At 41.2% G+C, this 15,172-nt stretch overlaps 1 protein-coding gene across 2 annotated transcripts in view; it reads left to right on the top strand.

The window, feature by feature from the left end:
* NCKAP5 (NCK associated protein 5) overlaps nt 1-15,172 on the top strand; it is a 605,695-nt gene that overhangs the window by 136,475 nt on the left and 454,048 nt on the right. Inside the window, exon 4 of one of the 2 annotated variants that reach the window (XM_065560497.1) lies at nt 521-2,547. The exons of the other annotated variant lie outside the window; for it this stretch is intronic. Coding sequence (XP_065416569.1) covers nt 2,470-2,547 — 78 coding nt within the window. The 5' untranslated portion in view covers nt 521-2,469. The remainder of the gene's footprint in view (nt 1-520; nt 2,548-15,172) is intronic. 2 annotated transcript variants of the gene reach the window in all.

The raw sequence follows: 15,172 nt of genomic DNA, 5'->3' as shown, positions 1-15,172 counted from the left end.
AGGTCATTAGTGGGAATTCCTGTCTCTTTAACAAAGAATAATAATAAAAAATACTCCTGCCACCTGTTCTCTGTTCCATTTCATTGTATTCATTCCACATGTAGTAAACCTGTATCCAACAATCAGAAATCAAGCCTTGCTTAGGGATCTGGCTTATAGCAACTAAGTGTTCTGGTTTTTGTGACAGTGTCAAAGAAACCTCCCTTGTTTCAGACCTTCAATAGTTTTGAAATATGGGTCAGCTATTTTTACTATGGCATGTCAGTTAACATTTATCAAAGACAAAGATATCTTGTTGTAAAAGACTAATATTTGTCCACTGGTCTCAGCTAGAGAAACATTCTGTGAAGCATGTTACCAAATAGCCATTAAATAGTCAAAAGCTAACATTTATTTCTGCAGAGTGTCAGAACCTCAGAAAGCAGCAAAAATGCAGGTGGAGGGGACTGGATGGCTCAAAGGATTGCAAGTCGGCTGTAAAGCCCTTTATATCTGGAATAACCATTTGTATCCCACCCAGATTTTCATTGACCTGACAACCTTGACAGTGAACTGATGGTAGTGGCCATTTGTTGGCATATACAAGATAAGTTTGGTGATATCAGGTTAGTTCATGATGGATAAAAGAGCCCACACCTGGAAAACCACCATGACAATGTTCACCACAAATCTGAGGTTGGTCCGGTGAGGTCAAAGGTATGGTAAGTTAGCACTGCAACCGGGTTTGTATGGAGAAGGCCCTCTTTCACCAGAACATAAAGTTCAATACAGTCAATAGAAAAATTTGCAGGGACCACATAGAGCCCATATAGAGGTCTCCAGTGTTTTCAGTTGAGCTCCTAAGTGTGTGTATACACACACACACACACACACACACACAAAGAGAGAGAGAGAGAGTTATGTTAAGAGCTAAATACTCCTGGTCTCTTACACATGGGAAGTCCTGATGAAGTGAAAGGCAGGCAGGATTTGGTCCTAAATATTCTAACTTCAAAGTTATCTAAAAATGTATATATAGTCCCTTTTATATGCCCGGACATGAAGCTTGCCCAATGGTCATAAATTCAAAGAAATTAGAAATGGGAAATACTACTAGGTCATTCAGTCTGTCTCCTTGCCTTCAATACTTTGTGGGGTTTAGTTTTAAATGTCCCTAAGCAATGAGGCTTCCATCACTTCCAACATGTGGTCTGACTGATATAACTGACTTTAAGCATCGTCCTCTATGGAAATGCCCAGCAGCCCAGACAGACACTGGGCTGAGAAGGTACTTGCAGAGTTTTCCCCAAAGCATTCTGGATTTCCCCTCCCCATATACATCCCATCCTCCATGGGAACACGCAGTGCTTATTATTAACAGGTCAACTTTTAATGAGGGTTCCCTCCAGGTGGTATCTGAGACGCTATTATACTTCCATAAAAATGTTATCTATTGTTAGGAAATATTTCAGTCTCTCAGATACAGCTGGTTGGTAACAGTTGACTTTTTAATGGTAACGGCTGACCTTTGAAATACTGTATGGGTTTAGCATAATAATTTTTGCTAGCTGAAATCATTTGTCCCTTTAAATCTGTAGTTGAAAACTTTGCACCTTTGAGGGATGCATTGGCAAATTGCCTGGAGCCTGAGGGACACACATACTTTGCATATAAATGTACATAAAATGTATCAAAAGATAAATTCACACAAGCTTAATAGTAGCTTGCACTTGCATCTTCATTGAGGGTCAAATGGAAATTGCTTGTTTGCAATCCCCAGAAATAAAGGCCAGCAGTTGATCAGCTTTGTCATTGCCATGTATTTACAGGGAGAGGGCACCCAAAGGCCATATTCTAAGACTTTTTGATGGCTATGGTTGGCTCTTAAGCTGTGTTTTCTTTAACCTTCTTTAAACCCAAACTATGTAAAGCCTTGTTATAATGTTACTTTAAACATAATCTGTAGAAGAGCATGCTCGTTTTTAAATTTCTAGTTATTGGTGCTATTTTCATCCTTTTGATGGTATCTTTAAATTTATTAAATGCTATAATAAGTAATCATCAAGGGGCATCAGAAAGCCATCTAATTACAGATTCTACTAGCATGTTGCAGTGGACCATAGATGAGCATTGTGGTTAATTTACACTCTCTTTGCTTTTCTCCCCTCTGTAATGGTTCACAAAATATAAGATATATTCTGCACGTGATAGTGTGCACAGGAAGAAATCTCTGTTCCTTTTAGGTCAAACAAATCTTATGAGTGCTGGTAATGTTTTGATAGGATTTTAATATTTGCCTAAGATGCAATACTAGAAGCACACCCACTTAGCAGGAGCTACCAGAGTAAGATTTAGAACAGGTGATATAATCTAACTTGACAAACTAGTTAAATATTGACAAGAAGCGGAAGAGCAGCAGCACTCAGGCTGAAGGAGAAAAGTAAGGTCTGGCATTTGTGATTCAACATATCCAGGATTTTTCAGACCAAAATGAACAGCTGGAGTGGTCCTAATGATTCACCTGGGTATAGTCTTCTGCATAGTTTACCTTTTCTTCAGTTGTTAAAGGTAGGTCTGTTTGCTCAGAAGAAATTATTCTTGTTGGTACAGCACATTAGCAGTGAATTGTGCAGATGCCTCGAAGCTGGTTTAACTTCAGGGAGATATTTTTATTGTTGATTGCGCAGTTACATACAGGCTTATGCTGTTCAAAATTTAATGAATGAAAAATAAGCAAAGTCCTTTAGTGACACAAAAAATTGCATGTTTTATAGCCTGTAAATTGACCTTTTGCAATGATGATTTTGTGTATTCATTTAAAAACATTAATCTTGTTGATAGCATTTACCATAAGACTGCATCTAAAAAGGGCTATTTACTAATGGAGAGACATGTATGTCAAGAGTATTATGAGATTATTATTTCATTTAAAATAATGCACAGAGGTAGTCAAAGGATATAGTGTGTTGCTTTTTTTAAAAAATGGTGTGGTATTCTATTATTGCACCAAATCCTTTTATCAGCTGGCAGGCTAGGTAGAGAAGCTGTCCCAAAAGGATAACTGAAGAGCTACATAAATAAAAACTGACATATTAACTGCTTTTGGTTTTGGTAGTTCCACATTTGGAAATTATGAAACAGAAGAGACACAGGAAACTACCATGTTTGCTTTCCAGAAAAGGTGATTAAATAATGAGCAGCTGGAAAGGTACACACTACCTTTTAAAACTAAATAACAATGGCCAGTCCCCTTCCGTCTTATTCCCACAATAGTACTAAAATGGTGGTCTACAGAAAACATTCAGTCTGCTGGGTTATTCTTCATAAATCGTTTTTTAAAAGAAAAAGGAGAAATAAAAAAGAATAGTACCAAGAAAATAGAGTGAGCAATAAAACCCTCATAGTTATTTTAACAGGAGTATAGCCTGGGAAGCATCCTTTTAAAATACGATGTTCATATAATGCATTGTTGGTTATGTGTTCCTTTACAGAAAGCACTGTGTTGTGTAATTCCAATGTGTCATATGGCCTATACATACTATGCACTTCTCGGAAAATATTCTTTGATGTATGAAGCCTTATTGAAATATGGAAACATGAATGTAAAGCTCATGGACAGTAGCTTGTTGGCTCATTTGCGAAAGCTTTATAGAGAATTGTGAAATGCATATTAAATTTGATGTCTCTGTTTTAAAGCCAGCAGACTCCCTGAGTCCTTTTTGGCTAACAATCCTCCTTTATAGAATGTGATACTCTTAGTTGTTTAGAGGTAACGTTTTTTTTAATCACTTGTAGGGTTACCATATCTATTAAATAAAAAAAGAGGACCCTCCACGGGCCCTGGCCCCGCCCGTTTCCCCACCCCAGCCCCGCCCCGGCCCCGCCCATTTCCCCACCCCCCAGCCCCGCCCCAACTCCGCCCCTTCCCCGCCCTAACTCCGCCCCCTTCTCCCTCCCACTCCCAGCCACGGGGAAAGGGCTGCCCGAGTGCTACCGGCTTCACGGTTTGCCGGGCAGCCCCCAGACCCTGCACCCCCGGCCAGCGCTTCCCTAGCGCAGCTGGAGCCCGGGAGGGGAAGCGCCCAGCCGGGGGCGCAGGGTCTAGAGGCTGCCTGGCAAACCGTGAAGCCGGTAGCGCTCGGGCTTCGGGCAGCCCCTATACCTCTGGACCCTGCGCCCCCGGCCCGGCACTTCGCCTCCTGGGCTCTGGCGGCGCAGGGTCCGGAGGCATGGGGGCTGCCCGAAGCCGGTAGCGCTCGGGCAGCCCGGCTCTTAAAAAGAGCCGAAGAGTCAGGGGAGGAGCAGAGCAGCCACGGCTGGAGGTTCTGCTCCTCCCCTGACTCTTCGGCTCTGTTTAAGAGCCGAGCTGCCCCAGCGCTACTGGCTTCGGGCAGCCCCCTTGCCTCCAGACCCCAGCCGCCGGAGCCCGGGAGGGGAAGTGCCCGGCCGGTGGCTGGGGTCCGGAGGCAAGGGGGCTGGCCGAAGCCGGTAGTGCTGGGGCAGCTCGGCTCTTAAACAGAGCCAAAGAATCAGGGGTGGAGCAGAGCCGCCATTTTCCCGGACATGTTCGGCTTTTTGGCAATTCCCCCCGGACAGGGGTTTGAGTGCCGAGAAGCCGGACATGTCCGGGAAAAAGAGGACGTATGGTAACCCTAATCACTTGGAACATTGTTCATTCTGGCTGAGATCTGGGGACGTTTTATGCAGGGCCAACCCTAAAGTTCTTAGTTCTTGCTCAGGCAATTTTCTCATCAAAATCACTTGTGTTTTTTCAGTAAGGACTGAATAAGACTCAGGATTTTGCCCACAATAATTCCCCTAAGGTGTGCAATGTATGATAGTAAAACCATATATGGTATATACTGCTTTGGTAGTGATTTGCTGTACCTTCATTTGATACAGAAGCAGCTGATAATTACCAAACCTATATTCTTGGGAAAAAATAGGTAATTTATGTGGTGTATGATATGCAAGATTCATTGGCGAATAAATAAACCAACTAGCAGAATTAAAGGGATTATTTACGAAGCTGGCTAAATATTTTTAGTTGATAATGGCATGAAGCTAGCTATGTTCCCAAATTACAGTCTTGCTGTAGGCTAGCTTGATTACCTTACTCTTATGATGAGTTTTAGGTCTTGGAAATGTACATCACTAAGAACACAACATAGTGAGTTTTTTGTTTGTTTTGGGAAGATGTTTGTAAATTCCTTTAAAAGTGTTCTTGGTGTTATGAAACGTGTTCTAATTAAACCAGTATCACTTGGTGAATAATGAAAAATTGACACTAATTATTGTTTGGACCCTTCCTGGAATTTATCCACATGCCGAATTTGGTGGGTATGATTCATCACTGTCACTCCAGTTTCATGCTGATGAAACTCCATTTATATCAGTGGAGTTACACCAGCTTAAAAGAAAGTTACATACAGTTGAATCAGGGCCTCTTGGTCCTGTGGGAATTCTGCACAAGGAAAGGCTGCAAGATTGGACATACAATTTAGGAAAGGAAATATGAGGGCAGGGATCCAGTGCAATAAAAGGAAATTAGGTTAGCTAGCACGCACATCATCGTATATGGTAGGGAAGGGAATTGTATCTGTTACACTGAAAAATCTGTGATGCAATTCACGCTCGCCATACAAAACCCACTGCAAAGAACTACTAAGTATATAAAATCATATTTACAAAGTGGGAATCATCTCAAGGTATCTTATAATGAGAAAAAGCAAAGTTGTAAACTTAGCCCAAGCTACATTAGAGAGAGGATTTTAATTTTACTGGTGAGAAGATCTGTAGTTTTCTGCTGTGCCTAAAGAAAAGATTTCGAGAAGACAGTATGAAAATCTTAGCCAAACCATTGCATATCAAGGGGAGTCTAAAGACAATTTCATGCTAATTGAGTTGTAAAAATTCTGTTCAAAATTAAGACTCAGATTGAATTTGATCCCTCTGGGCCAAATGTCCACTGGGTCCTGTCCACACTTTAGATGAAGTTAATGATAATGGCCCATATGCTCCCACTTTGTGTGATGCTGATGCAGAGGGCAATAAAACTATGGAGATCACACTTAAGAACGTTAATAAGGGCAATGACTTTGTGGAACAACACACAGGCTATATCTGCTCTCCCAGTTTTTCGTTTGGATGTCACTTTCCCTTGTGCAGAAGCTTCCTGTGGGTCAAGCCAGGGAAAGAAATTTTGAAATATCCTCAGGTTCCCACCTCTAAACTTCTGGAGGGAGGGGCGTTCCGCAGAAAATCTGCAGGTGCAGGCTGAAGTGCTCTGAGACTCCCTATTGCTAGGGTCCCAGGGCAGAGTGAGACATTTAATGGTCGTACAGCTGCTAAACTCTTCTACTAGTGCTGAGGAGTGAGGTACTGGTAAAATACTGACCTAGAGAGATAGGGCCTCTAGTGTGTATTCTTGTGCAACTAAGCCCTATCCACATTTTTGAGTCCTTGAGGCCCACTTGCACTGCAGTTTCCCCAGCCCAGCCTATGAGCAGAAGTTGTGATGAATCTGTGGGAGAGATTGTTTCTCTTCCCAGTAGAACCCAACCCAGGGATGTAACATATCCAGCATAACACAGGAGCACCACACAACAGCTGAAATATACTGTGATCAGATGAAAATGCAGGGGGAATTGTACATAGACCTTGGCCTATAATAATGACTTAGGTTGGAATTTGGCCAGGAGACCAGATTTAACCAAATGCTTACATATTTTTATTCATCACAGTGGATGATTTGTGGTGTCAGCTTTACTTCTCATCTAAAGACAGCATCTTCTTATTTAAAGACAGCATGATGCCCCTTAACACCACAGTAGCTCCTTATTTCATGACTAACTCAGAAGGAAAGACTGTATCTACTGATTCACAAATACCACTTTCTATGGCACCTATTTTCCCTGGAGTTCTCCCACACAAATACTGTCCAATCCTATTAGATACAAGACGAAAATAGAACATCAAATCCAAACTCCCTTGGAAAATGCAGGATTAGGATTTGAATCCCTGAATCTAAAACTAGAAAGAGTCAAAAATCTCACAAGAACACTGCTAGCATGACATTGGCCAAAACCAAGCAGAGACATCAAGAGACATGTATCCTTTGGGGCTGAAAACTTGCAGTAGCAGCCTTGTAAGATTTTGGTGCCACCTGTATCTGAAAGCTATCCCTAGTTTGGCTTTGAACCTGAACACTATCCTAAATCTAATCCAGATCCCAAGATTGCCTCCTTCATCCCATCTTCATTCTTAGTCCTCTTTCGCTACTAAATTCTAAGCGGATCACTATCCTTTTGACACCTTTATGGACATATCTGTTTGAAGTGTCGCCCTGCTGTGCAGGGTCATGGTAAGCAGGAGTTTAAAGGAAATTACCATTTGTTGTTCACAAATCATTTGGTGCTAAATTATATAAAACCTCTGTCTATCCAGTGTAACCTTGTATAGGCTACTGTGGAACACAATCGTCCAGCGCTTTTATTGCATTTGGCCCTGAAGTTGTAAAACAAAATAAATTAAACGGAATTGAATCAGTCCTTCTGTTTGCTTCACTCTAGTCACAGAAAATATTTGCTTACATAGGCACATTAAATATTTTGAACAAACAAAGAAATATATTTAATATACATCTCTGAAACTGGTAAGGAAGCATTGTGGTTCAGTGGGAAAAATAACTTTAAATAATCAAATTTAAAATAATTTATTTTCTAGTCACTTGTCACTGAGTATCATATTCCTGTTCCTTTCTGTAGTCCTGAAAACCCTGGAGCTATTCCATCTGATTTATCTAAACCAAATGTTTGTCAGAGAAGTAGAGTTTTTCAAAATTAAAAGATGTTCCTTTTTGAGTCTGGTTTTGTTTAACTTTGGAAACGGAAGCTTGTGTTGAACAGTGTTTTACTTCATGATTAAATGGATGAAAAGTACAGTTTGCAATATAAAGCAGAGCTGGTAACTTTTGGCTTTTGGGGCACGGGTTTGATAAAAGCACACAAAAGCATCCCTGGTGATTATTTTCAAGTTTTTGTCATAAACACCAGGCCAAATTAGAACACTTAAAATGTTATAAAAACTGATTTTGGGGCCAAATCCACAAAGATGACTTGAAAAATGATTGACTGTTAACCATTCAGCAAACCAGGCAAAATAACAGAATTAAATTTTGCCCAAGTGCAAGAAGTTTCACCCATCTCACATCAGTGTGTTACAGAAAAGTAGTGTTGGCAATTTTGGATCAAATTGTGTGTTTCTTAATCCAGTAAAATTCCCATAAAAATCAATGAGAATTTTGCTGAATAAAGAACCACAGAATTTGGCCCTTTTGTCATTAATAGTGTGCTATTCTCATACAGATTAGAACTAGTTTCCTCTCAATGCACACATATTAATGTTCTGCATTCTGTCATTGGAATACAATATTGACCTGTTTTTCAGGGGTACTGACTACCTGGAGCTCCATGTATCTAAATATGAATCTTGATATTCCAGTAACATTGTAGAATTTTCTTTATGTAATCAGAATGTTCATTGGTTATATAACATTTCAAACTAACACTATGAATTTTTGCAAAATTAAAGTGCACAATTAGACCTGAATCAAATCCCAATTTTACTTGCAAATCCTTTAGGCTTATTTGGATTGGAACCAGATTTGGATCTGAAATACACCCCTTGGACCTATCTTAAGGCCAAACTATTATCCCAGATACAATTTTCCCCAAAGGTTGGGGGTTCTAATTCCGATTTGGGGATTTTAATTTTGAAATGAGCACTGATCCTTTTTAAAAATTCAAGCAGTTTATTATGTCCATGTCAGCTAATCTCACTCTTCCATCTTGCACACAGAAATATAACTTTAAAAGTTTTGTTTTTTTAAAGAATATATTAGATAGAAAATGCTGAATGTTTTGACAAGAAAAAATAAGCCCTGGAAAGTGTCTTTGTTCTTTGAGAGCAAGAGGTTAGTAAAGGAAATTTACTGCGCAACAATAAAGAAGAATGGAAGATTTGAACAAATGATTTTGGTGGTGAATAAATCAAATTTATTGTTTGAGGGTTCTGCTCTTTTATGTTCAACAAAAAGGTAAACAATAGATCTGTAAATTATTTGCATGTTTTATTGCAAACAATCAAAGAGCCCCCTGTAGGTAAAATTCTCTTGTTGTAAATAGTAGCCAAAGCCCCTTTGACCTTTCAATGTATCATCCAAGATAGTAATGGTCATTTGGCTATCATAGTTTGCTGTGACTCCATCTGGTCTACCAGCTGGCTGCCAGACATATGGGAGAGAAATACTGAAAATCAGGCACACAATGACAAGGCAGCTAGAGTCATCAGATACACTGCTGTGGTGTCCAGTTGGTTCAAAAGGGCTGAAAGCTGTTTCACTGTTCTTTGCATCAAGTTTGCTTTTGACAATCAGCACATTCATCAATATAGGAATTTACTATCCTTATCTCTTAATACTGCACATCTACTACTTTGCATACAAAAGCATTCAAAAACAGAAATGGTTTACAAGGTGCAGAATTCAAGCACAGAAATCATCATATTTTCATATAATTATAAACTAGATAAACATCTGTTTGGCTAAATATTTATTAGGCAGTGCCAATACTGAAAACTGATGAATTAATTAACAGAAAAGTATGCTTAAGCAAAGCGCTTAAGTAATGTGGGCAACTGCAAGCATGTGGGGTTTTCCATTAACTTCAGCTGGACTGTTCAAATGGTTAAGTGAATTGTTGGATTGAGGCCTAACACCAGTGAGAATCAAGAGTATCTCCGAGGAAGTCTAATGGAATTATACTAGTGTAAGTGAGATCAGAACTGGGCCTAGTGTGTATACATAAGCGCATCTATATTTGAGCTCTGTGTCATCCTTTACTCAAAACTGAAAGCTCTCAAAATTTGCTTTTGTGTTCGTGTAGCATTTCCAAATCACTTTTTGAATTAGTGAAAAATTAGACAAATTTGGGTAAGGCATGATTTTTATTTTCTGGATATCTGTACAAAAGTCACTGTAGTTTTGTTAATCTATTTTTCAGTTTCAGTCTGAGTAGTTGGGTTTTATCACGTGGTATCATGTAACAGAGAGGAATATAGGTATCACATGGTATCATGTAACAGAGGAATAAAGATCTATATACAGGAAAACTGACAATTCAGAGAACAAAATGACCTTTAACCTAAGAATTAAAAGGTACAAAAAGAATAGATTGAATTAAAAATGAAAGTGCTGCATTTCTCTCACTTTCCTTTTGCTTGTTGTTTGTCTGTTGTCTAGAAAAGTGAGAGTCACTTGAGGAAGGGACCTGTCTTCTCACATGTCTGTAAAATGCTTAGCACACTTTTAGGCCTATGAATAATAAGTAATAGTGATTTAGATTTTGTTAGTAGGTCAGATCCGAGGCTGGAAGGGTTCTATTTTTCAGGTCCAGCTTCAGTGTGGTCAAAATGTTATGAGATCAGGATTTTTTGAGAGATTACGGATCAAACTGGTAAAAATCTCGCGGGAACAGCTGCTGATTTTCCTTCATAAGGCCCTGCCTGTGGGTAGAAGCAGTTCAGGAAATATTTTGAGTAACCTAGAAAACACAGAGGACCAAATGTTGTGGGTAACACCAGTGGAAGAATTGCTTGACTAAGGATCACAGAATTTGGACCCAAGTAATTTGCAAGTCAAAGGGGTGTGATGAGAAACAAATCCCCTGTACAGAGGTCCTAGAAATTGCTTTGGAAACACCTGTCACTTGATGCAAGCTGCTGTATCCCAAAATATCCCTGTGGCGGCCTTCTACCTCGTCAACCCCTTAAGTCAAGAGGGTGAGAGGTAACCCCGCCTCTCTATGCCTACGTCCATTTTCTAAATCCCCCCCCAGTAGTCAGCACAATGTGGCCCAATGGCCAGGGTCCATCTATTGCCTCTTCCCGAGTAGGGTAATGCTTCCTAGTGGCCAGAGTCCCAGTCAATGTGCCCCTAGGGCAGTGTGGCCTAATGACCAGAGACCATAAGAACATAAGAACAACCGTACTGGGTCAGACCAAAGGTCCATCTAGCCCAGTTTCCTGTCTACCAACAGTGGCCAATGCCAGGTGCCCCAGGGGGAGTGAACCTAACAGGTAATGATCAAGTGATCTCTCTCCTGCCATCCATCTCCACCCTCTGACAAACAGAGTCTAGGGACACCATTCCTTACCCATCGAGGCTAATAGCCATTAATGGACTTAACCTCCATGAATTTATTCAGTTCTCTTTTAAATGCTGTTATAGTCCTAGCCTTCACAACCTCCTCAGGTAAGGAGTTCCACAAGTTGACTGTGTGCTGTGTGAAGAAGAACTTCCTTTTATTTGTTTCAAACCTGCTGCCTATTAATTTCATTTGGTGACACCTAGTTCTTGTATTAAGGAAAAGTTATCTATTTATTCCCATATCTGCTTTCTCCACATCACTCATAATTTTATATACCTCTATCATATCCCCCCTTAGTCTCCTCTTTTCCAAGCTGAAAAGTCCGAGCCTCTTTAATCTCTCCTCATATGGGACCCTCTCCAAACCCATAATCATTTTAGTTGCCCTTCTCTGAACCTTTTCTAGTGCCAGTATATCTTTTTTGAGATGAGGAGACCACATCTGTACGCAGTATTCAAGATGTGGGCATACCATTGATTTATATAAGGGCAATAATATATTCTCCGTCTTATTCTCTATCCCCTTTTTAATGATTCCTAACATCCTGTTTGCTTTTTTGACCACCTCTGCACACTGCGTGGACATCTTCAGAGAACTATCCACAATGACTCCAAGGTCTTTTCCCTGACTTGTTGTAGCTAAATTAGCCTCCATCATATTGTATGTATAGTTGGGGTTTCCAATATATTTTTTCCAATGTGCATTACTTTACATTTATCCACATTAAATTTCATTTGCCATTTTGTCCACCTAATTCTCCTCCTTTAGTGGGATAGCGCGGCCTAGTGGCCAGTCAATATAGCCACCTTTGGAGGCAAAACAGGGGCCTAGTGGCTGGTACCTGGGGACCATCACAAGGGGGCAGTGGGTGGCCGTGCCTGCGAATGGTCAATGTAAACACTGTCTCGCAGCCCACCAACAGATTACCCTGACGGGCTGTAGGTTGCCCACTACTGCTCTGTCTGTTGAGTTAGTGTGAAGGGATGGAAAGATACAAGCTCCTTTTTGCTTAAAGTGTCACCAGATTCAGTCATCACTGGGCCTTGAGAGAACCCGATGGAATGTGGGAGTCCACAGGTTCTGGGGAGATTGGAATATGACAGTTTATCAGAGAAGTGGAAGTAATGGCTATGGGGGCTAACAAAAGTGGTTGTGCCTCCAATCAAGGGACAACTGTGTGCACAAATTTTGGGGAACAAATACAAAAAGGAGCAGTTCTCACTTCAGAATGACATGTGGAAACGAGCTCCCATTTTCAGCTTTTTTATTCAGATGACTTTACAAATTATGCCCACGCGACGACACTGGCTTTCTGCTACTTCTACTGTATAATAATATAGGGTTCAATTATAGCTTGAAGTCAGCTTCCATTTAGAAGTCACCAAAATGTTCGTGCACTACTTGTCTCGCTGCATGTCTGGTTCTAGTAATTGCACATCATTTCCGTCTCCAAAAAGGAATTGCAAAACCTAGTAAATCTGGTAAGGTCTGCCCACTGTATTGTCTGTCTGAATGATGAATTTATGCAATAGCATTTTAGATGTAATGACCATCTATACTCTTTCAGCTGACTGTAAAGTAAATAGACAATTAATTACATTGCTGTTTATGCTTCATTGTGTGATTTTTATATTGAGAGATTCCTAGTGATAGATGCAGACTTCAGATTAATTAATACTTGTAATTATTTCTTTTTAATCAAGTGTCCTAATTAGAATTTGATTAACTTGAGAAAATCTACTTGGTAATTGAATTAGGATATTTTTGGGAGGGTTGGGGGGAAGGGAGAGTAAACTCTCAGTTCTCCGAACTCTCAAGCCTATAACACATAGTCCAAGGAGAAACAGGTTAAGCACCGTGCCTCCCAATGCTTGTGCTGGGGCAATACTAATTTACACCCTTACTTAGAGCTGTGCCTTTATAACGCAACCGCCATTCAGTGTGTGTTACACAGCCTCTTTTGTACCTTGTCCTCAAAGGATATGGCTCTGCTATAGCTCCTAGTAAGGGATTTAGGTCAAGCAATAGAGAATTGTGCTTTTTAGTTGTGGATCTCTGGTTTGATCCCTGGTGGTACCTGCGATGATGATTGCTATGAAAGTGGTGGCTTCTTTAGGATTAGAATTGTTGTGGGTCTGACATGTGGGGTGAGCGTCCCAGGGGAAGTATGTAACTCACGCTTATGATTCTTTTACAACTTGTAGCTAGGGAATTTAGATCAAATTTGAAAAGTTTTGGAACACCTTGTGGGATATTCAGAAGTGTGCAGGTGCCCAGCGCCTTCTGATTTCAACCTCATCAACTTCAATAGGTGTTAGGCATCTAGCTGCTTTTGGAAAATCCCACTAGGCACCTATCTACAGATGTAGGTGCCTAAATAGCTTTAAAAATTTGGCCCTGCATCCTTTAGCTCAGACTATAGAGGCTTATGCTTTAGCTGGGAAGGTCTGGAATTCAGTTTAAGCCATCTTGTGTCCCCCTATTCCTGGACTGACTATGTGTCAAGCTACACCCATGGCATAGGTTAGGGCAGCCTGAAAGACCAGATTGGCATTTGCCTAAGAGGTCTCCTCCCCATAACCTTAAGGAGCCCGTATAACCAGGGCCGGTGCAACCATTTAGGCAAACTAGGCAGCCGCCTAGGGGGCCTAGTGGTTGTGGGCGCCTAAAAGCTCGCTCAGGCGAGGAGGTGGAGTGGAGGTGAGCTGGGGCGGGGGGGAGCGCGGGGAGGGCCGCCCACAGTAACAGGGGAGGGGTGCACAGGGGAACTGCTCTCCGCCCCAGATAACCTCCACTCTGCCTCCTCTGCTGAGCACACAGCCCCTGCTCTAAGTCTCCTCAAATCGGCGCTGCAAGCCTGGGAGGGGAGGAGAATTAGAGCGGCGCCGGCGTGCTCAGTGGAGGAGGCAGAGCCGAGGTGAGCTGGGGCGGGCTCCCCAGGCGGGGTTAGCTGCCATGGGGGGTCTCCCCGGGTGGGGTTAGCTGCAGGGGGGGGTAGCTGCTGCGGGCAGGGGGGCTGGGTTAGCTGCCGCGGGGGGGCGGGCTTAGCTTGGGGGGGAGGGGCGAAAGGTGGAAGTTTCGCCTAGGGCGTGAAACTTCCTTGCACCAGCCCTGAGTATAACCCATTGTATTGTGATACTAAATTTAACCACTTTCAAGATGTTTCTGCAGTATGGTGTTCAGCAATACAACCCGATCATGCAGCAAGTCTTTGCCACAAGAGGAATCATTTCTACCTTAGTTGCCAACTGAATTGAACAATTTCTTGTAACAACTAGCTAAAGATTTAGATTTAGAGTTCTAGATCTAGTTGCTGCATAAATGGACAAAAATAATTAATGGATTCATTTTGCCAGCAGCCTTGCTTCATTAAGCTACAATGCACTGGCAGATTAATGAGTGGCATCACCTAGAATGCAGTGAATGGAGACATGCATTATGCACTACATTCTTGTCCCAGTTATACAGATGCAGCTCCCACTACAGTCTGTGCCTCTATCCTGTGGTTTCTATGAAGGCAAATTGCCCATTGACTTCAGTGTGAGAGCAGCTTGTGTAAGACAGAGTTGGGTGCCTTATAATAGGAATCGTTGCGGAGTAGAAAGAAAGGAGATTTCAAAAAAGGATAAGGGAGCACAGAACTAAAATGAATATAAAGCATTTATTGAACTATGCATCATAAAATCATGCTTTATAGGACAGATGTGACTGTTGTGAGAAGGAAAAGTGAAGAGATTTTAAGTGGAAATCTTTTGTTTGGCAAAACTGTGCATTTGTAGATGTGTTGTATAATGGTGTCATATTTTTGTATGAAGATTTAATAGGAACAGAAATTCTGGTTAATATCACTGGGACTTTTCCGTTCTTGGCTGGCATTGATTTACACTTTCCATAGGTTTGTTGTTGTTAGTTTCTCAATTATTTTTGTGTGCTTGAATTTTGAGATCAAATGAGACAAATCTTGTATATTTAAGAAGCAGAATGCA

Source organism: Chrysemys picta, chromosome 11, assembly GCF_011386835.1.
Source record: "Chrysemys picta bellii isolate R12L10 chromosome 11, ASM1138683v2, whole genome shotgun sequence".
NCBI lineage: Eukaryota > Metazoa > Chordata > Testudines > Emydidae > Chrysemys > Chrysemys picta.
The sequence above is the reverse complement of the archived record's forward strand: the minus strand, read 5'-3'. Positions and strand labels throughout refer to the sequence as shown.